General features: G+C 42.2%; 1 protein-coding gene across 1 annotated transcript in view; it reads left to right on the plus strand.

The window, feature by feature from the left end:
* The first annotated feature begins 9,932 nt into the window (after positions 1 to 9,932).
* Positions 9,933 to 23,997, plus strand: part of LOC128769416 (collagen alpha-1(XI) chain-like) — a 70,140-nt gene continuing 56,075 nt past the window's right edge. The window contains exons 1-4 of the mRNA XM_053883110.1: positions 9,933 to 10,321; positions 19,030 to 19,194; positions 21,368 to 21,581; positions 22,740 to 22,902. Coding sequence (XP_053739085.1) covers positions 10,207 to 10,321; positions 19,030 to 19,194; positions 21,368 to 21,581; positions 22,740 to 22,902 — 657 coding nt within the window. The 5' untranslated portion in view covers positions 9,933 to 10,206. The remainder of the gene's footprint in view (positions 10,322 to 19,029; positions 19,195 to 21,367; positions 21,582 to 22,739; positions 22,903 to 23,997) is intronic.

Consider the following 23,997-nt stretch of genomic DNA (forward strand, 5'->3'; position numbering starts at 1 on the left):
AGGCTCTTCAAAAGAAGTGTTGGGTTTCAACGACAAAGAAGATGATGTTTGATCTCAAATGGAGATGTTGGATTCGACAGCACGCGTCCAGCTACATTACAAGCTACGGTGTTTGGCTAGCGGTTATCAGATGAGTGAGGTTTTGGATTCTCTTTAGTTAGTTTGGCGAGTCTGATTTGCGTTTAAAGGGCCCTGGCTACTCCTTCATTTTGGTATGAATTCAAGCGAGACCAGAAACAGAGTTGATGCCTAACCATAAGTTAGCTGACTGGCAAGCTGTCGCGCGCCTCAAGAGGCAGAATGAAAGTGACCTATTTTACAAACACGATTGACCTGCAAAGACCTTCCACTGAGCCTGGCACCCACATCATCGAGGTTATTGAGTCTAACCGGGGAAGACTTATTCTGCTCCTGAGGGGGGCAGCAGTGAGCACGCATGATATTCAGATAAATTCCGCCATTGATCAGAAGTTAGAATTTTTTGACTCCCTGAAACTCTGACAATTGGTGTGTCCCAGTTGTGCTCTGAACTGGGAAATTCCCAGTTACGCCGACAATGTGGGAATTCCAACTCGGAATCCTCACCAGTCCGTGTACGCCATCCAAGGTGATTGGTTCTCTAGTTGCAAGCAGCGATAAAGTGACAACTATCTGGTCAAGACATGCGTGAGAATAACGTCTGTAGACGTCACTATTTAGGGCTGCGATGACATTCCCAGCTCCGGCTTCCCACTTCCAAGGGAACTGGAACCCGGCTTATTGAACGGACTAGGTGGACTCGACGACAGCACGATCAGGTTCTGTTCTGGCACCGATGTTCAGAGCCTGTAAAGGTTGGAATGTCCTGTCCAGGTTAGAGATGGTGCTGCATTTGTTTTGAAGAAAGAGCTGAGCTAAAAGACAAAGCCCTCCAGTGGATTTCTTCTCTCACCTTTGGTCACCTGTTCAGAAGTGACCCATAGAAGAAATCCACTTTTCCTCAGCAGATTTTGATGCCCTCCAGACTGGCTGGGCGCACCATGGCGGGATTATAGTCCTTGCGAACACCTGCAGGAGGTCAGACTTGTGCACCCCCTCCCCCTCATTCTCCTTCTCCTTTAGGCTCCTAAAAGTGACCTTACAATAGAGCCACCTTATGGTCACAGGGACTGAAATTCTGACTGTGACTTGAGCCGCCTTGGTACGTGAACATCGACACACCTTTAAAAAGTCTTGACTCGCCATACGTGATATGTATTGGAGGTGTTTTCGGGCTCACATCTGGTTGTCAGGAGGTTCCTCAGTGGAGTGGCGACAGTGATCCATGGCCTTTCTCCACTGCAGCATGTGACTCAGGTGGCAGCTCCAACTCGCAGCAACGACGAGTCGGCGACGCCGCAGCTCGGGATTGTTTGTGCATCAGTCATGTGTGAGGAGAACAGATGCTTTCTGAGGTCCAGCTGACACTGATAGGGGAGAGGGTGGCGTCTGGAATCACTTAGGCCGAGCCAGTCCACATTCCCACATGTGGAATCATTCTTCCCAGCAGGAGTGTCACTGTTTCCAAAGACGGCCAGGCTTTTCTTCAGGTAGCGGTTCTTCGCTGAGAGAGGGATCCAGCTGCCCCTCGCTGGAGTGCGACTCTCATTCATTAACACCAGAAATAAATCTTATTGTAGCTCCGGTATCTCATCAATGTGTTCACTTTGCCGAGCCTTCCTTATAGAATTGTGTCGGAAAAAGATGTTTGCTGATGATACAGTGATTTTCCACGAAACCACTTCATCTAGAAAGGAAGGAAGGTGAAGAAGAGAGTGTAGCCCGGGTGGAGCAGGTGTAGCCCACTGTGGCGCCGGAGTGGTGGGAGCATTTGGACAACTGGAACCCACTACAGCGGCGTCCGGGTCCCTGGACTTGCCTCACCTTTCCCTCCCTCCTCCCTCACCTGTTGTTCATCTGCAATCAGCTCCATCCCAAACTGTCGCGTCGCTGGCTGCCAAAAATCAACCTTCAAAGAGCTTCCAGATGCTCCATCATGTCGAGCCGCGCTCGCGTGATCCCGACAATAATACCAACTCTGTCTTCCCTTGTCTGCTCCCAAACACACGGAGGAATCCAGCCGAGCTTCACTTATTATCCATGCTTCAAGAAGTTCCCCGTAGGAGCCAGATTGTGCCAGTCAGCTCCGATTTTCCTCGTCTGACGTTCCAGATAATGATGAGGGAACATCTCAGAATGGTTTCCTCATGTCTGCATTGACGTTCCTCTTGTTCTTTGACAGTAATGCTACGGCTCAGCGCTGTCGCTTCACTGCCTTGTTTTGGCCAATGAATCGATATTTTGCAGCTTTTTCTGTATTATATTCCTTTTTTTTTTTTGCATGTGCCTGTGAATTCATATTGCATGCATATGCAAATATCTATTATTCATGAAGATTTCTTTTGATGGTGAAATGTTTTAATTATACATTTCTTTTTTATTCTTATCCACATTTAGCTCACAATTATTTTATAATGAATATGCTATTTTGGGGTATATTTTAAAAATATATGGGCTTATTTAATGTACTTTGTTTGAGATATTAATGTACAATATTTACTTTTGATGTTGCATTAATTATTCATAAATTACTTATCAACATTTAAATGCTTGTATAATAATAAAAACAATGATTTTTTTCATATTTATTTCACTAAAGTTAAAAAATTCAATACATATATATATGCTGTATATTTCTTTTTTTCTAAAAAATTATTTAATTATTGCTTCTTCTTTTTCCTTGGTTATTACTGCATTTGTTAAACAAAGATGCAAAATCAGATCACATTTTATTTTGTCACATTCTAGAAAATGAGACAAAACATATTTTGCATTAATTTATTCAAGTACTATTTATTAAATATATCTTGGCTTATGTGTCTCAGATTTACTCTGTACTTAGTTAATTAAAAAAAATAACAAAAAAATACAAAGAATAAATATATTACATGATTAATTCGGGTTTTTTTGCAATAAAAATATATTTTAAAATTATACTTTTGTCTAAATATTTCTTTTAATATTTGAACTTCATCTTGATTTTAGTATTTCTTCCTATGTTTTTTTATATTTATATGTACTAACCAAATCTTCCTGCCATGAAAAGAGTCTTTACCATAAATGACCTAATATGTGTGCACAACTTTATGGCCATGTAGGTCCTGTCTATTCATCTATGGAAGCACTTTTGTGTTTCTGCTGGTGTTTTTTATGGGCGATGTGATTGGAGCCAAGACAGAAAAGTAAATCTTGTTCCTTATTTATGGCCCCTGTAATGGTGTTTTAATGTCTCATGATCAGGACTTCTGTGGGGGGACTCGTTGGCACCAGTGGATGTGGAAAGATCCAGCAGCTGGTTCCTGTAACCCCAACCACCGTGTTGGCTGAGGGCCCGTCTATACGCTGTGGGAGGTGATGAACATGGAAAGTTGAGTCCTCCGGCTGCTGCTACTTCTGAGACACATGACTCAGCTCTGAGCCAGACCCACCGACACACTGAGGAGTTTTACGGCTCCATCAATGCTCGATGTCCCTGGGAGCCGAGGGAACAAATGGCCCGTTCCCGTTCCGGGTGATGCGACTGTGAGACTCTCTAATGCGCTTCATCTGCTCCTCCGGACTCCGTGACTCAGTTATCTCTTTGGTCTCCAGCGCTCACACGCAGGCCTGATCAAGCCAACGTGGGCCACAGAGGAGGATCTTCAAGGTACGACGACAACTGGGGCCCCAAGTTTCCTCCCTGGAACACATCAGAGCCTGGCGTCTCAAAGAAGAGAGTTTATGGTCCACATCCCAGATAGAAACATGCGGATAAATTTGTATATTTTGAAAGTATTCTCAAGTGTAATGAGCTTCTGTTGACATTGTATTCTTTTATACACTCCCTAATTTTCTTCATTTTTATTTAAATTCCATTAATGCCTCAATAGTTCCACATTTAACATTTGGATTTCCCTTAAGTTTAGTCAATATTTAAATAAATAAATAAATAATCTTCGGATAATGACGCATTTTTATTTAGAATTGTGTTGTTTATTTATTTTTTGGATTCTTTTATTAATTACATTTAATATACATATTTTACTATTAAATTATATATTAAAAATTCCACTGTATTTTATTCCAGGGAATAATTCATTTTGATCTTGTCCTTTATTGTCGCTTAAATTTATTAAAATATGTATAATTCATTCATTTTGTTGTATACTCCAATACACTCCAACTCCAAACCCTGATCTGGTTTATCACACTATAATATTGCATTATAATTTTTTATGTTTTATTCATTTATAGATGAGAAATTATTCGGATTTATTACATTTTTTCTGATTTATTTACTACATTTTTATCTACAAATTCCTTGTGAATTCTTTCTTTCTATTTTTAAGAAAAGCCAAGTAGCAATTGCAGTCAGCAAAGCAGCCTGACTGAGATAAGGGTAAGGACTGCCCGTCCTGTCGTGGGCTCCTCAAACCGGTGCTTTTGGTTTCACATCCTAATTACAGTGCATGTGTCCATTAAAAACCTGGGCTGCCTCGCCCAAACCTCGGCTGCCCACTCGCCCGACAGAAAAAGTAGCTCGGTCAGTGTCAGCTGTGCGGCCATTTCTTTTTTATAACACTTTCTCTCATCCGATTTAGTAACCAAAGTTTCATCACCTTCACACATCCAGTCTCGCTCTTCTCTGCCTTTCTGAGGTGTTGCTGACGGACAGTAAAAAAAATGTGTTTCAAACGGCTGCTTTTTTACGACTGGAACGCTCCAGTGTGTGTCAGCACTCGTCGGGACGTCGGGACGGAGCGACCTGCTCCAATAAAAAGGCAGCCAGAAGACATATTGGCTTCACCTCCCAGAAGTTATGGAAGGAATCGTGTTGTGTTGTGCTGTGTCGTCACCTTTATCACGTACAGTAGAGACGTCGCAGGAGGGCTCATCTTTTACATTCAGTATTATTTTATACATTTTTTTTTAAATCTCAAAATACATTTTTTTATTTGTCAAATTATTTATGAATTATTTATTGCTATAAATTATTGTTATTCAAATCAAAATTCAAAATCAAAAAGTCTTTTAATGTATTTGTCTTAATAACTTTACTTCACAATTTTTGATTGATTTTTACTTTTTACATTCAAACCTATGCCATTAAAGCGTAAATAATAATATAATATAAATTTTATGTATTTCAACTTTATTTATGATTGAATATGTGCCACTAACACATATGTTACCGCATTTTAGGTTCATTTTGTTTTACTTTATGTTTCATATGCATTATTATTATTATTTATTTTTAGTTTCACATTTTATTTAATTTCATATATTTATTTTATTTATTACTATATTATTTCAAATTGCACTTTAATATGGTACGAAAACAGAATGTTTTTGTTCTTTTTTATTGTAATTTTCAAAAGTTAATTTAGGTACATTTAATTCGTCAGACACTTTTCCTTAGACTTTTCAAATTACAATGACATTTCCTTATGTTACAGTCCAGGTCCAACCATGCATCCTCAACCGCTAATCCGTTGCCCTGTTAAGTCACATCCTGATTTGTCTCTTGTTCACTGTACACTCTGGTTCTGGAACTTATCGGGTTCCATCAGTCAAAGTTGGCTAACAGACCTAAATCTGAAATCAAAGTGCCTCTTGAAAAAGTCAATCCTAGTAGTTTCCTCTTTGACTTTAAATTGCATTTTACTGGAGAAATAAAACTCAAGTTGACATTTTGGAAACCCATGTTGCGCTCACAAAAGACTCAGAGAAAAGTTGAGCACTTAAGCCTCTGTTTGTGTTGCGAGACAGAAAAATCTCCTCTTAAACAGATCCAAGACTCAGAGAGCCCAGAGAGAGTCAAACTAGAAGCCCACTAAATCAGATAGGTTCATGAGTTCAACATATCTTCCTCTCCTCCGTTCTCCTGTCAGCTTCTCTCACTCCTCTGGTTCGACCTGCTAACAAATGAGGCTCTAAGCCCCAGGGCTCGCGCTGAAGTGTCCACGCCAATCTGCCCGTACGATAACAGGAAGTGACCCAGCGATACTGACGGTTCTCCCCTCCATGTTTACACGTCTCAGTCAGCCAGCTCTTCTCTGCTATCACTTTTTACAGCTGAAGATCGGCTCGGCCTCATGAAACCCGAGATGTTGAGGACGTGTTTAGATTATCGCGGACCTTCTACTTGACACGCTGTGAGTCTCTGACCGACCCCACGGCATCCATCACAGCTGACAGGACCAAAGCTTCTCTCCAGTCCTTTGCTAGCATGATAGCATGCGCGTGCTGCTGCCGCTCCAACTTTAGATTTATGTTCGCTACCAAGACTGTGATCTTCTAGCCTCGGTGAAGAACTGGAGAGGGAGAGGTTCTGGGTGGAGGAGTCCCACTTCGATACGTCAACTATCCAGGTGGAGCAGCTCTAGTTTGTGGTCTGAATGTCCAGCAACCTCCTTGTTTCTCTCAGACACAATGAGCTAGCTCGACTTGCTTTAGCATCGTCTCCTGTCAGGTACAGTGTCTACTAAATACAACCGTCAGTGTGACTGTGCTATCAAGCTAAATGTTAAAGCTAAAATAGACCCCAAAGTCCAACTTTTTTTTTTATCCAACTCATGTCAGAAGCCGCGTCATATTTTCTCTTTTAGCAATGGCTTCACTGTTTTAGCTCTTTCACGCTCAATCCCAGTGAGTCCGTTTATTTACTTCCTGGTTGAAGGCTCTTTGTGATGGAGGTTGATTAAAAAAATCGCGGGATTCATGAAGTTGAGAACATTCTTCAGACCGTGCTGAAGGTCTGAATGGAGTAAAAACTCCATTAGCATTGAAGTAATTCGACTGACTTTTCTCATTAAATGTGAGGTCTTGCTGTCCATGTTAGCGCTGACGCTACGCTATTTTCTTAAGGTGAAGCTACTGGGCGTTGACATCTGGTATGTTTTCTGTTTTTCTTCGTCATGTTTTGCTTTTTTATCGTGTGTTTATCTGTTATATATATGATATGAATTGAATGCAGCGACTGTGTTCGCACTTTCAAAACATCTGAGCAACATCTGCGTTGCAGTTGTCATCAGAGTCGGGAAATCCTAAGCTCCGCCCCCTGTTGACGTCACCCAGGAGAATTCACACCACCAGTTCGCAATTCAAGATGGCTGCTCGGAGTGTCAACAATGAGAAGGGCTCCCATAATATTTGCTGTAATAAGACTTTTAGCTTTTTTTTTTTCCGCTGACTCAGTTGAATGCATAGTAATGTCATCGTGAGCAAACTTGTAAATGTTTTTTTTTTACATTTTTGTGTCTATATTACACCGCAAATATTACTTTAATATGAGTTGCATCAGATGGTCTTTTTTTTCTTGACTGTAAATAAAAAACATGAATGTATCAGGCGTCAGCAAAAATGACCAGTAGCCCCGCTTCCAGAACATGTCAGAAGCCAAAACATTATTTAATTTTAAGGGTATTTCGTGCATGTATCAGGGGGCCATTTTGAAAGTGATGGTTTAGCTTTAGTTGCGATTTTCTTTGATTCCTGAGGGAGACAAAAGCTGAAATAGCATGGTGAATTAGAATTGGAGAACCCTTCTCCTCCTTCAGTCAAGTTAAAGGTCTCATCCTCATCTCTCAAATAAATGAATATAAGAGTTATATTCCGGTTCAAATCTGAGTCGATAGATACAATCAAAGCATGGTTCGACGTCGGATCGTCCATCTGCCTCCAGCCAGCCGCACACAGTCAGATAATTCATGGTGTCGCTGCGCTGCTGAGGTTTCACTGATCTTGTAGAGCACAATTAAAGGAGCGTGTTCCATTTGTGCTGCAGTAGGTTTTGGCAGGATTGTGGGATAGACATGGGTCACAGCTTCTCTCTCATTCCAGCATCTTTGTAGCTGAAGAGTAAATGCAGCCTGAAGATGCTGCTGCGACTCAGAGAAACTAGTTTCCCCGTCCAGAGGGCTTTTATTTTGAAACATCAAACGCCCCAGATTAAAAGCTATGATGAGACATTCCTGTTTTTATAGCTGCTCCGGGCTGGACCGTGTACGCTGTGCACACTTATTATAGAATATTTATACTCAGTAATCTTCGTACACATCGGCGAAAACGCCGGTTGTAATCATACACAGTGCCGACAAACCCGTCTGCCCCAAGGTCAAGCGAGAAAATTGCAGAGTGTCCCTCTCTTTAAAGGCTTGGTAGGTGCTCGTTCGGGTCCTTTTTTGGTTCAGAAAGTCCGGTTTGGACGTGAAACTGAAGCCTGTCTTGTAGCAGAGTGAAACCAAACATCTTGGGCTTCGGTCCCAGGAAAAACATGAGGTTCAGAGTTTTCCGCCAAACAACTTGGGGGAGGAAAGAAGGACAACAATGGGGATCAATGTGTACATTCATGCTGAGCTAGGATAAATTGTCGCGTAAGCATGTGAGTGATCGGCAGCAGAACTCTTTTCATGTGGGCTAGTATTCTGGGAATATTTGCCAGGGTTCAGGGTATATTTTCACTCCTTAAATAAATAAGCAGAAACAACATTACACACGTTTTAAACACATTTAAAATACAAAAAACAGGTCTGAAATACAAACTAAAAGAAATACCAAGGGTTACATAGTGTAACTCTGGTTCTACGAAGTGTGGGTTGCACTCAACCCTGTAGCGGACCCGGGCGGAATCAAGCTTCGGAAACGAATGGTTACCTGATGTAACCCCGGTTATATGAAGCATGCCACGCCCCTCAAACAGGCTTCGCTACTGGTTAGTATCGATATTTAAAATTGATAAAAAATTGAAAAGGATGAATCATAATATTCTACATTAATTTTGAGAAGCATGCTTAAGTTTTACATCAAATCTGTCAACATTTAATGAAAGAAGGAATTCTACGAAACGTAGACAAAGAGTGAGACACAAAGAGAAAAGAATAGAAAGAAAAAATAATGTTGAAGACGGCCATCTTTTCTCATCTTATAGAGAATATAGGACTAGAAAAACAGCTTGGTGTGTCTGTTCTACAGTTCTACAGCACGTGCAGGTGAGACACAAGTGAAGGTGAATGAAATAACAGGCGAACTGGAGCCTCGGCGCCGTGTTATATCAGAGTTTTCCAGTGGCGAACACAAGACAACGGCACCAGGCAGCAATCAGATTCATCTGTGTTTGAATCTACAAATCACTTGCAGATCTCTCTAGAAAAATACAGGATTCAGAAGCGCTTTGGTTTAAAGAATCACAGTTTCTCTGCCAGTAAACAAGCGCAGACTTTGAAGCGTTTGCAGTTAATGAATGTTTTTTACGGTGACTTTTTTCAGACGCCACACCATCTTCCCACCTTCATTAGATTGACTGACTCCAGGTTGACAAACCCAGCAGCGGTCGCAGCCACCTGTTCTTCCACTCGCTGTTCCAGTTATTAGGGCCCTTAATTCTTTTCAGCCCTCTTTCTGGGCAAAAAAAGGAAGTATGGAAAATATTTGAGCTCCATTTGCGTTGTGCGATTGGATCGTGATTGTTCATCGCCCTCTTTTCTCTTAACTGGACAAAGTGTCCTCAGATATTTGTTGATAATATGAAAGGAAGTAACCTTCTCCAGCTTTTCGGGTCAACAGAACCACGAAGCGGGTCTGCCCCGGGGCCTCCACCCACTCCGTCACCTCACTAGTCCAGGAGAGATCCTGGCAAGATGGAGGAGTTAGCGACGATAGCAACCTTTGAAATGTCATTCCTATACATTCTTTGACATGTACACACTTTTAAACTTATTCACCTTAGACCAATCTGAGGCGCTTTCTAGGGTCACGTCAGCGGGTTTCTATGAAAGGTCCTGAAAGGTCACAAGTGGGACGCTGCAACGACTCGCACACTTTCACTAAAGAGTGGGCGGGATCGAAGACGACTTCTCCGTCTGGTGATTTGATGAACAGGGACCCTTCTGGTGTCAGTATCCGACATTCGGTGCAGGCGTTTGTCCAACCTCCACTCCGGATCCCAGCCTTTTTTTTTTCATGAGCGCTCTTTCACCGAGAGTCTGAGAGCTCGGCTTCAGCGGAAGCGGCTCTGTAGCATCCAGTCTGGCCGTAAAGAACGTCGTTGTACTTCCACCAATGGCGCTGTAAATGAACCACGCTTGTGCGGAATTAAAGAAAAGGGACACAGGATTCACGTCAACGTCGCAAGCTACTTGAAGAGCCACCATGGAAACGCAGAGGTGGCCGACCAGGTGGAAAACGAAAAAATGCCTATGGAGTTCAACGCTTACCGCCGTGCTGTCGTTAACTGTTATTCTACAAGCTGCCCAAGTCAGAGCAGGTAAGAAGACGATAAAACTCTGTCGCAGTCTGGCTCTTTGCCCTTGGCACTGAATGAATGTGTCCGCAGCTGATATATCATCCTCACTAGAACTCCAATTTTGACCTATTTAAACACAAAAATACCGTGTACCTACAGTTGAAATTGCATTTGTTTTAAAAAGCATTTAAGTGTGTTGGTTCAAATTCAATGTTTACAGCTTTTCTGAGATAAAATAAATAAATAAAATTCAGATTCACGACCTGACTTTACGCACAACTTTTACGCATGTCTGTCACAACCTGAAGTGATGCAAACACACGCAGTGTACGTGGCTAATGAACTTATTTTCCCTCACAAAATGACTCGTTATGATGGAAGCATATCACATTGTCTCCAACCCTGGCAGTGACATTTCATATCTTTCCATCTTTCCACATTCGTTGGGCTCCCGGTATGTCTGAAGGGGCGTTGATGGAAAAACAATCTGGAGTATTTTCTCTGCTTTTTAAAAGGCATGTGTGGGTCACATTATCTGCTGCTCTCTTTGAAGACGCTCCCTCTTGCTGCTACGCAATAAAAACACACAAAAAGGTCTCAGAAGTGATGAGAAATGGCCTGGTTTTATAAAGAATATGCCACAAATATTAAGTGACGTTATCCCCAAAACATATTTCTGAATTACATTCATTTAATAGATGTTAAATAATATTTATTATGGGAGTATATATTAAGACCATCTATGATTAAGTGACAAGAAAAAAACTTTTTGAAGAAAGCAAAAAAAGTAGTGGTCATTGAAGAGAAAAGTGCCCTTCTATTGAATTTAAAGTGACTCAATCTAACGCCCCCTATTGGCAGAAAGCACACATGAGATATTTTTGCATAAATAAATTGACATAATTAAACAGAATATTAGGGTGATTTTTCATTTCTGATTCCAGGCTGACACTTCTCTTCCCGTTGTTGACAGGACAATATGACTTTTTACTAGACTAGGACTCCAGTATTCTTCGATCAGTGATGGAGCTGAAGTTGGGCTCCAAGACGGGCCAATTGCAAAGCCTGCTCTGCACTGATATCCAAACTCACCATAATTGCATGATGTGCTCGCAGACGTTTAAAGGCTCTCCAGTCGACTTTAATTGCAGAGTGAGCTGCCAACTCTCCGGCGAGTGCTAGTGACAGAAAAAAAGACGCGTCCCGAGATGCTGCTGCCTGGCGACCGCAGAGGCGCGGAGCCAAAATGTCAAGGCTTCGGAGGTTCAGTGCCACTCTGAGCTGATGATTTATGAGGCGTGGGGGGACTGGAAACTTTGCCTATCCAGCTGAAAATGGTGTTTTAATGCGCTGCTGGTGAAAATCATTTTAACAGGGGTCTCTCTTGTCAGCACACGCTCCGGGCCTGGGGCGGAATCGCGCTCTTTTGTCATGTTGGAAGCTTGTTAACGCGTCTCCGGCATCGCGCGAGAAGATATATCATTAAAAGAATCGGAGGGGCTGACAAATCACCCCCCTGATATGCCGTCTGAAAATGTTGCGACGCCGTTTGAACTGTGTGGTTTTATCGTTTGACTGAAGGAATCTGTCTGGGGAAAAAACTTTTTCATTTCTTTTAATGGTTTTGGGATATGGCTTCATGGAATTCTGTGGAGTTGAGGAGAGAGAGTGGCTGAGGAGCGGAGGGTGGGTTGGGAACGTCGGGGTGTCCGAGCCAATTCGGCACATCTGGAATATATGAGGCCTTGAGGTATGCAGTAATGCAGAAAGGTATTCTGAAACTCACAAAGAGACCTTCAGTCTTTTATTTCAGGAAGCAGTAGCTGCGGAGTTGGGACAATATTTCATAGAGTATTTTGCATTTTATGGAGCGTTTGGTGTGTTTAGAAAACCGGGCAGTTGTTGTTGTCTTCACCCTGTGTTTAAGTGCTTTTGGATATAGACCTACCTTGTTGCACACCTACACGCCCCAGGGGCTGAATTTAAAGGGGGAGTGTGTAAAATCCCAGCAGATACTAATCTCTTAGGACCCCTCCTCCTTTCTCTTCAAACTCCACTCTCCCTTTTCAAAATGGCAAGTCATTTCCAGAGAATGAAAGCGCCTCAAAATGATACAGATACACCAGCGTCTCAACTGGTGCCTACAGTAGTGTGACCTTCACAGTCTTGTGCATCCACAAGCTTTTTTATAGTCGGAAATGCCTCAGAATATAAACCTGAGATGACCATGATGACAAAACTAGACTTATTGCTCTGTTTTTATTTCATTTATTAACATGCAAATTGATTTATTTGTGATGTTCAGGTCAATCATCTGCTAGTTTTTCACTCATAAAATGGTCTTTAATACGCCTCCAAATATGAAGGAAAAACGGGTGGAAATGGCACAGTGACTGAGAGAGTTAGATTTATTTAGATACCAAAACAACAATACCAGTGGAAAGAATGGAACATGAACTGAGAAGGAATCGATAGAAGTATGATCCATGCTAACGTGGCTAACATAGAGACAAATGAGGCAAGTTTTCCTTATTAACTTCAGGCAGTTCCACTTCAAGTCTTTCCTGGGAGACAGAACTTCTTTCTTCCTTCATAAGAGAGTGTGCTGAGAAAACGGTCGCTATGAAGCTAGTGACAACATATGAGAGTAAAAGCCAACTGGAGAGCTTTGTCTTTTGGCTCAGCTCTTTCTTGATCCAGACTCCTCATAACTGAAGATGGTGTCCGTCTCATACTCCATGGGAGTCCCACTCATGAACAAGACCCCTTTTCGCCGACCTGGACAGGACAGTCCAAACTTTTGGAACCAGTCTTTGGACTTAGGGGTCTGAGACGGAGGAGGAGCTGATCCCCATCGAGCTGTTTTGAAGCTAAATAAAAAGAAGACATTACAGTGTTGTAGAAGAAACATATGTAATGACGTGGACTGGCAAAACGAAAGCAAGACAGCAAGTTTATTCTCACCTCCTTCACTCGACTGTGGCCGGCTTTAGTTAGTTGATATATTTGCTTTCTACTCTTCGCTAAACTTTCTCAAACTAAAAGGTTTATTTTAGACCTGTTTTCAGAAGTTGACGGCAACTTGAAGTTGTGTCTATACAGTGTGTTTTCATAAGTACGACCCAAAACAATGCTAAAAAGTCTCTTTACTACAACCCCAGATTCACCTCTATTATCTGTGCTTAACTGTAGTGATGCAACTCCGTCTTCAGAAGAGAGCGGTTGACCTCATTTCCCATTTTGACCCAGAAAGATCGAGCGATCGCATGTCTAACGACACAAACATCGTTGCTACTTCCTTTTTTCAAAATCTCTAAATAGGTAATGAACCGTGCTGAAGAACGACCAGTACCAAACAAATCGCTTCAAAAAATGACTCCGGCCAGCGTAAAAAAAAAAAGTCCCACTGATAACTTCAAATGAGCCCAAATCTGTATTTGGAATCCTCACGCGTCTGATGCGTCACTCGAGCTGTTATTTTTCTGGTCACAGGAGGAGCTGCTGCAGGGACGGGGGCCTTCCTAGTGAGTCCCGTGTATGTTTTAGTTAGGGGGGTGTGGGGAGTGGTGCCAGGACCATAATGGGTTCAGCATGTGGACTTCTGCACCCCCCCCCCCTTACACTCCCACGAGAGGGCGAGCGAGCAGGAACTGCACAAGCTGCCCCGCCGTTCGATTTCAGTGGGAAAATATCAAAGTGATGCCTCGCCTTCTGAGTTAGCCGATGAGTTGCAAGAAGAAGCAGAGACATCTGAGCTCTTCATAGACGAGAGGATCTTGTTTGTTCTGCTGAGTTTGCTGCAGGACAGTTTGTTGCAGCTGATGTTTTAAACCTTTCTGAGAATGACATTTTTTGCAAACTGTCAAAATTCCACTTTTGATTCATTTAAGTAACACGTGAACCAACCTGTGATTCTCCCAAACAGTTTCTATAACTTGAAATGACTGAATGAAATGGTTAATCTCTGCATGCAAATCTGCTAATTCCGTTCAACTGAACGCTGCTTGCTACCTTTATACACATCCCTCGCCACATCGCTGCTGGTGTTGTCCTCCTTCCCATGTGATCCAACCCCCCTGGCTGTCCTGAGTTCGCCTCCTAACATCTCCACTTGGGAGATTTAATGCCCCACAATCCTTTGCTCCAACTTTCTCTGAATGTTTTTGTGCAAGATCGGGACAATATTCTATTCATTTTTCCTCTTCAGTGTTTCCTCACTCAGTGGCGCTCACCACATTGATGGCAATGTACTAGTCACTGCTTTATGTTGCCATTTGAACCCTCCTATAAAAGGATATATTATGTAGTGGAACTTGAGTTTGGTCCCTGTGTGTTAAATATCTCGGGCATAGTTTTAGCTCAATCCTGAGCTAGATCCATAAGGATTTTTCAGTTTAATTTCGTCTGTCGTTGTTAAACCGGGGTTGAAATAAATACAGAGCTTTTCTACTCTCTTTGGGGACTGGTTATATAAAGGATAAACAAGACGTTTTGGAGGTAGTAGTGTTAAGTGTAAGGGAATATTAAGTTGAATTAAAAAAATTTTATGCGTCTCCAAAATGGGATGCAGTGAGGGCTTCACGTGTGGGAAAAAGAGCTCAGTCAGTAGACGAAGACTTCACTAATGACCGAGAACTTTCTTACCAACACAGTCGAGATCACAGATAAGAAGCCAAGAATTTGTTTTCCTCGGCGACTCCCTCAGAGGAATGGAGCTCGGTTTGTGCCACTCCAGTCGGAAAAGAAAGCTAGCGCTGCCAGAATGTCACCTGGACGCCTTCATTTGCCGTTTTTGCCCGCCATCCAGCTGTGAGGAGACCACAGGCCAGACCCAGAACCAGATGATGAGGATCGTATCCCCGTTGTTCCAGTGGGGACGGTGATCTGGAGTGACAGGGGGAGGAGGAATGTGGGGAGAGTTGTTGATGAAACGGCTATCTCAACAGTCTGCCGACAGATATATGCTTGAGGAAGAGTGTTGTGTTTCTGAACTCTTGATGAGGATCTCCACTGTAATTCAGGGACTTGGTTATCTCATCCACGCCGTCTTCCTCGACATGAACAAACACTCTCAGTCATTTCCTTCCTTCCTATCTTTTTTAATTGCCGCTCGCATGTGCTACAAAGTCAGAGGTCTGCCGTTTACTCATCGCCTGGATAAACAATTGGACTGGATTGTTATGGTTTCGCATTAAGTTAGAAGCTCCGCCAACCATAAGAGACTGAAAGAACCATTGCATCTCCTCTGCATGGAGAGATGACGGTGTAGGTGGTCCCGAGTGAGGCATTCTGTAGGACTTGCTGAAGAGGTTAAGTCTCTCTGTTGACCTGGGAACACCTCGGTATTCCCTCGGAGGAGTTTCCTCAGGATAGGTATACCTCAAGTGCTGACACGGTGACCTGACCTCAGATGAGAAATCCAAAATCAGAATACTAAGAACTGTTCTTCAAGAGCCAGTGGAATATATCTATAAATGACCCATTCACAAATCGGTTTAGGGTGTTGTGGAGATGACAGAAATGGGTTCTCCCCATGATTTCTTTAAGGTTAGTCCCTCCAAATGGGGGGAGGGTGGGTGAGGAGGGAGAGGACGATGTGTCTATCTTTGTGGGGGGTCACAATCCCAGCGTTAGCGGCTCCTACCCTGAGGGGAGAACCCTGTACAACTGAAAGGAAACCTCTGAAACAGACACCATCAAAGTCAAGCTGCAATGACTCGTCGATATAGTCGAATATTATCAACTATTAAATAGTCACTGACAGGTTCATTAATCTAGACATCATCGTTTTCTTAACACAATCCGCAGCAAGCGGAAAAGATTGCAGCTGTTATGTATAACCTTAAAATTCCAATTTAAGGTTTCAAAAGAACATGTCGTATACCGACCAGTCGACTACTTTTAAGGTAGTCGGTGACCAGTCGATCAAAAATTGCAAGTTGCAGTCCCACATCAAGGGAATATCCGTCCTTTTATCTGGTGCTTCTTGCTTGTGTGGCGCTGGAAACATCCAACGCAGTTGCAGTACATACTGTGTACTTCAACAGTAGCCATGGATCTTCAGCGTCACATGTTTGTTTGCCTCTTTAACACTTCCACAGAGGCATAATAAACCTAACACGGAACTATAATGCCTGAGGACATTCTTTCTAATTTAAGACAAGAAGTAAAGCACTTGCCCTTTTAAACATACACTAGTTAAAAGCCAAGGCACCGAAGTAAACCCCTCCACATTATTTAATACAGCTTTCATGAGTCTACGTTTCTCTGACACTGGATTGCTTCCTCATCAGGCACTTGTTTAAATGTGCTGAGGTTGTGAAGTGGACGTTCAGCAGGAGGAATCGGGAGCTGTGTTTTTGTGCGGCCACCTAAGCTCCAGGTCAACTGAAAGAAAAGCCATGCAAAAGACGGAAGCTTGTAAAGACGCCCTCCTCCCGCGCCTCCCTGCTTCCTTTGGCTCTTCCTCCGTTTTACCGTCACTCAGATGATGAGGCTCTCCGCAGCCGCGGTGAGCAGCTAGCGGGGGTAATTAAATCCGCTGAACGCCTTCGAACAGTTTTACAGCTTCTTTGCCGAGCTAACTCATAAAAGAGCAAATGGCTCTAACTGACAGATTTGGCTAGCAACCCTTGAGAAGGCATACGAGGAAATTTGAGCAAATGTTGACTCACCATCAAAATGCCATGTTCTATTAGAGTTAGATAGATGCTTGCTGAATTGAAGCGCTGAGATAGCGTTAACGTTTGATAGCGTGGTCGCCACAACCCTACACCAAATACATCAGTAGTTACTTTGCACGTTTGACGGATTGGTTTATGACATGCTATTTGTCGGGGCACAGAGGCGAAGAGCGCGCTGTTTAAGCAAGCAAACTTGACCATTTGACCCTTGAATTTCCTTTAGGTTGACAGGTAAAAATATGCAGCCGTTGTTCTACGTACATGCCATTGCGCCAACTATACAATTTAAGGTATTGTATGCTTCAGATTAGAAGTCGCACCAGTCAAAGACCCATCATGAAGAAGAATAAAACGTATGTGTCGCATTTTCGGGGTGAATGTGTTACATAATCTGCTGCATGAAGTGGTGAGCGGCATGTAATCTAGTGAACTCTTACACTATATCCTGCTTACTTGACTGACAACTCAAATCCGCTAAAGGATAATAAATGGTATGTAATTAGCGAGTAACTCAGAGTAATGCTGACGTCGTTACATGCTAAATTGTTTTACAACAGGCTATTCAAAGTCACTGCACTGCTTCTAAGTTTATGTTGCGCTAACGTTAGCATGAAAGCTTGAACCTAGTCTGGATTTCACCATGCAAGATTCAATCCTACAATGCTAAAAGCTACTGTAGCATGCACTTAAATAAAGATTAGTGATTGCTTTACAACGCTTCCACCCAAAAGGTTTAACTCTTGAAAAAGGTGGCGCTGTTCGCCTCTCTTTTGCCCCTGTATTTGTTTCACAAGTAAGGTAGCGCCTCTTGTGATGACGTTTTTTGAGATGAAACAAGTAAACTTGACGCTACACTTAGCAAGCTCATTCACGCTGTCACTATGGCTAGCTGTCCACAAGCATGTTGCTAAGAGTTTCCCCTGAAACTCTGGGTAATTAATCTTGCAGTCTGACCTCTGACTCACAAGGCTGAGTAGCAATGCTAATTTGAGGTGAGTGATTGCTTTACGACGCTGTGTGTTAGCTCGACAGTCTTGGCCATTCTTTTGGGAAAACAACACCTTTAACCTTCTCACAGCTGCATGTGTCACAGCAATTAATTTAAGCTCTTTTTTTGAGAAAGGTTTCATTTTGACTGTCTAGAAACACATTTGGGGGCAGATATCTAATCCGTTAAAAATGTAGCAGCTAGCCTGGAAGGACGGTGCGGAAGAGTGCGTGTGAAGGATATAGAGTTAAAGTCATCACTGAATATTTTTCATGATATTTGAGAAACAAAACAAAACATTTTTACACATTAGGTCAAATTGTCTTTTGCTTTTTCAATACTTAGCTTAGGTGAAAACTAACTGTACCAATTCCTACAAAGTCAACTTTATTTATTGAGTTATTTTAAATGAAATGAGTTGAATCTAATCTAATATACTGCTTGTTTGTGATGTTGTTATTGTATTATACAGTTTAGTAAAAAAGCACTGGTAGACGAAGTAACTTTGACAGACTGAGTTTGACCAAGAAGACAACCAGTGAGGGTCATGATGAATGAAGACATGAAGGTGTGACAAGGGAGGATTGGTTCAGGAGAAGAACTTGCAGTGGCGACCCATGAAAGGCAACTCAAAAGCAGAATGTTATTTAGTTTTTTCCTCAGACGTGAGAGTTCCAGGGTTCCTTTGATGTTGTTAACCTGTCAGAATTGGAACCAGCGTTTGTCATGGTCGCTGAGTAGGTTTTCTGATGGACTGAAAGTTGGGGAAAGACTCAATGATATTACACGAAACACAGACTTTTACACCCTCGCACACGTGTTTTCATGGACCTTTTCCTACCTTTACATTCACCCATTCTGTTGTGGCTGTGCGCATTACACTTCTGTGAAGATTCAAGTGGACCTGGATCTTGCCTCGCTATCATCACCCTCCTTGAAATGTCTTCAACGTTGATTGAATTTGACGCCAGTGGTTTCCCTGCTTCACTCTTGACATCCGAATCAATGTCGGAATGTTTTGTCCTTTGATCTCATCCTTTCTCATCCTTCTTCCACAGCTGAACCAGTGGATGTATTGAAAGCGCTAGACTTCCAGAGCTCTCCAGATGGAGTACGAAGAACGACAGGCTTCTGCACGATGCGGCGAGGATCCAAACCCGACAGCGCTTACCGAGTGCGAAAACAGGCTCAGATCAGCGCCCCGACCAGACAGCTCTTCCCAAGTAAGTGGGTTGATGTGGTGTGACGTGGCGTCTGATATTGCTGCTGTGTTGAACAATCCTAGACGCACTGGGAAAGTTTAACTGAACCATGTTCTTACAAAACAATGAAGCCCTTCACCGTCAAGTGTTTTTCAAAATGCTAATGAAAACATTCAATGCTAATTCGGCTAATTTGCGTCTTCCTCTTGGCTCCAGCTGGGATCAAAGTCCACGTGTCACGTAAACAAACAAGTTAGACAGTAGGTTTTAATTGGAAACAAAAGTGGGGAACCGAGCGCCCACTCCTCTAGATTGGATGCAGATACAGAGGAGAGCCAGAAAATATCCCGGTGATGTTTTATAGCAGAGAGATGGAGCACTTGATGTGAAGTCTGTGTTTGCCAAAAGAGTCTGATTGTTTACAGAACGCGGCTCGCTGTTCTCGTGACTTTTCTTAATTGGCAAACCCGCCACTATTTGTCATTTCTGGCTCTCAGTGAAGTCGTCCAAGCTGCGCATTAATATGATTTTAACGCACCCGTCTTTGCATCACAACGAGTCTGACACTTCTGGACCACACCCACTGGAACTGGATCATCACGACGGATAGGAAACAGGCTCATTTCAGCTTTCTGCGATGGTGTCGAGACGTGTCCCATGAGACTCCTCACTGTCATTTTCTGTTACTGAAACTTTAGTGGCAAATGACCCAGCAGCGCATCAGCAAGTCGTTTGCTCAGTGTCCGACGATACACGATCAATTGCTTCCAATTCCTGACGGGCCTTGAAGGCATCACAGCTCTCCACTCATGAGCGTTCTTGACGTTTTGGAGACGCTCCAGTTCCGAGCATGCTGGTTGGATTATTGTCTTCCTGCCGTTTAAGGAGTTACAACTGATTACCTGATGCGTTCTCAGAGCCAAAAGGAACATTTGTCACACGCTTTTCCCATTTCCTGTTTCGGTTTCTGAGAGCCACCGCAGAAAGTCGTAGTCGCGGGAATGAACTTACAAATGGAAATGACAATCATTTGTTTATTTCAAAATCTATGTTTCTGCTTTGATTTCCTTTCACCTTCTTACAATTCCATTTTGTTGAATGATGTATGTTCGATTTCTTCAGTCAAACTTCGGGTTCAAACTTTATCCCTCACTTTTTGTCCCTGTTCTTCTTTATCGGTGTCGCTTTTATCCACAGTGTCTATTGTTATTTAATGATAAATTTACCACTTTTTTCCAATATAAATTCCCCTATTTATTTTTCCATGTATTTACCCACTTATATTCATATCTGTTTCTGTTTACACTTAAGAAACGGCAACATAAATTACCATGAATAAACTGTGTAATAATACTGTATGTATTACCAACATATTAGCCTATAATTAATCTCTATAAAATAGAGATCAGCCAGACTATATTATGCCCTCGAATGGTCACTGAAAGTTCACTCTGAACTACACCATAATTACTGTTTATTAACAGTTAATAAATGCTAAAAATGGTAAATGCAGCAACCAAAGCTACTTACTTACTCACTACTTCACTTTACGGCAGTAGGCTGCGAGACAACGTGCCATCTGAACCACCAGGAGCAAACCAGGGCTAAATTCTTTTCCAATTGGTTCGTGTTGAACCCCCGTTTCCCTCCAAAAAATTAAGAAGTTCATCGATGCTTCTGTCTTGTATCTGCTTGAGAAGAGATTTAGCCGAGTAAATAAGTGTTTTTGGTGTCCCTAAAGGACACTGCAAGTCTAGGTATGATTTTGTTTGAAAGATTAAGTTAAGACGCCATTTGATTCGTCATTTCCTCCCCTTTCACTCCTGCTTCACAACCGATACTCAGCAACGCTTCAACGCACCACAACATGTGGAGCTGTACAGGAGGTTTAGGACGTCCTGGACCAGATACATGGGTCGGCATGCGGAAAAAATACGGTCACGTCTTTGACATTTCCCGTTAATTCCTTAAGCTGCTGAAATGGGCGAGGCGCTAATAAAATGCTAAATCACGAACATGTGTTCGCCGGGACTGCTTACGAGTCGCACCTGGTTACCTCAGGACAGGGTTTAGAACTTCATTCCACTTTTTATTTCGATGAGGTTGGAGGCATTGTTGCAATTTTTTTCAACGTTAATCGTTCTAGACAAATGAATTTAGAGCTAAGAATCTCCAACTGTCACTGTCTCCTCAGGTGGAGTCTTCCCTGAAGACTTCTCCATCATGTTCACCATTAAGCCCAAGACTGGCCTCAAGTCCTTCCTGCTGTCTGTGTACAACCAGCAAGGCATCCAGCAGCTCGGAGTGGAAGTGGGCAGCAAACCCGTGTTCCTATACGAGGACCAGCACGGCATGCCTACCCAAGAGCAGTACCCCGTCTTCGAGAAGGTCAACATCGCTGACGGAAAGTAAGTGAAGTGAAGACATAATCGCTGGATGTCCGACGACAACTGATCAGTCCAATCCACTCCCGCCATCCTCGCCACCAACCTGGGAATGATTCTCTCCATGTCAGATATGATGTTGTCATTGGTTCCTGGGCGAATTTAGACCGAGCCTGAGTGTGTGAACTGATGCGCTGTGTGTCACAGATAAGGACGTTAATACTGGAACAGATGTTGGCAGATGTTCACAACCTCCGAGCGCGACTTAGGTTTCAGTGGAATCATATCAGAGGCTTCTGTTCTCTGAGTTACTATTCCATAAATAACAGTCGCTGTAGGTCTCAACTCAAGAAAAGAAAAACATTTGTCCCGTAACTACCAGACGCCTGAGTCATGGCGTGACTTCTATCGACCTTATAAACAGAACGACTTCCTTTCGGTTTATGATTCCTGCAATTCTTTTCAAAGATGTTTTATTGATTTCAACAGATTGAGACCTCTGATGTGATGGTTTATCTGCGATGAGGATCCACTGTCTGTGTTTGGAAAAAGCCTGGACAAGGCTGGATTCTCAGTCAGATGTGAACTTTACTCTCAGGAGAACATAAGAGACTCGGAGTAGAACCACTGCTGTTGAGGTGGCAATCTGTCCTGTATGTTTCTTGGAATCCCCCGGAGAGAGATTTCTCAGGTGTTGATTTCTGTTGCGAGGGAAGGCTTGGCCTCCTTCTTGAGAGTGCTGCCCCCACGATCTGAAGAAAATGGATGGAAGAATCCTCCACTTCGGATTGAATAAAACAAGTCATTCCTGTCGCCATTTGCCTTCTCAGTGTGAGACATCTATATGGCATGGGACTGTCTTGTGATTCTCAGCTATTGTGGCTGTGTTTCCTCCGCACATTAAAGAGCTCATGCCGTACGTCTCTCTCTGTAGCTCGCTCTGAACTATTTTAAAGCTCAGCGCAGATGCAAGTGGGCGCAGCGGGTCCGACATAATTGGTAGAAGCCACCAGAGTGACCACTACAGCCAGCACACCCGCCAATATCTATTTTTATTCATCTGCCTTTGATGCTTAAAACAAAGCTCCCACACGCAAGTACAGAATCACAAACTTAGAGTGGGACTCACTGAAATGGCTCTGAATCGGCGGTTTGCGTGATTGTTTTTCATCGCCATCGCAGGTGGCATCGCGTCGCCATCAGTGTGGAGAAGCAGAGCGTCACCATGATCGTGGACTGTAAGAGGAAGGTGACCAAGCCACTCAAAAGGAGCAACAAGGCTGTCGTCAACACGGAGGGCATCACTGTGTTTGGGACCAGGATCCTCGATGACGAGGTTTTCGAGGTGAGAACGCTGCTTTGCACCTCCTGTCGTTGAGTCACAGCTGTCTTTGGTGTCTCAAAGGAAACACTGCACATCATCACAGCTATAGTTGAAAAAAAAATGGGTTAGAAATTTTCTAAAAAAAAAAAAAAAAGAGGATATCTTGAAATGTCATTTCTAAATATACATACATACTTACATTTATTCTATATTTAAACATGGAAATAATCACATACTGTATATTTTTACCATTTTATCATTTATCATTTTCTAATTTATCTCCCTTAAATAATAATTTTAAATGACCAAAATGAATGAAAGTTCAGTTTGTGTTGCTGTTTATCCATTTTTATGTACTTATTTAAAAATATTTATATTGGATGGTATTAAAGTCAATAGAGTTTAAACACTTCATGTTTCATCAATTCAAGACAAAAAATATTTCTATATTCATAAGAATAGATTTAATATTTCAAATATCAAATATGCCTTTTTATGATAAACAGAAAAAATAATGACACTACAATAAATATTTGCAACACATTAATCTTTTCCATAATATTAATCAAACATAATAATATTAATAAAAAATAAAAACTGTAATACGTTTGGTTGACAGCAATGTAAAATAATGATTTTTATCATATTTTATTATATTCTAATTATATAAAAAAAAGTTATAGTTCAATGAAATTTAAATAAATCAATGTCATTCAACAAACAGTTTTCTTGATGTCTGTTGATGTTTTTGCTATGATTTTGTTCAGTCACAGTTGAGGAAAAAACATAAATATTGACCAAGAGTTGTTTTTTCTATAATGTAACGGATGCAGTGAACCACATTCTAAAAACCTAATGATTCCAAGCAGCTTAAAAAAAAGGCTTAAGTGTCATTAATGGCTGAGGTAAACTGGGCAATAGGTGGTTACCTGGTAATGTGGATTTGACTGTGAACAATTTTAGTCTTTGGAGCAAAGTGAATAATGTTTGAGGGAGTTTGGAAAGCCGACCTCGCTGCCAGCAAGTGATCCTTCCTGATGTAACTGCAAGCCTTCTGAAAGGCCGTCATTTAGCATCTCTATAAAAGGGACTGGTCTAAATGAGACTCTAAATCCT

The sequence above is a fragment of the Synchiropus splendidus genome, chromosome 13, assembly GCF_027744825.2.
Source record: "Synchiropus splendidus isolate RoL2022-P1 chromosome 13, RoL_Sspl_1.0, whole genome shotgun sequence".
Taxonomy (NCBI): Eukaryota; Metazoa; Chordata; class Actinopteri; order Syngnathiformes; family Callionymidae; genus Synchiropus; species Synchiropus splendidus.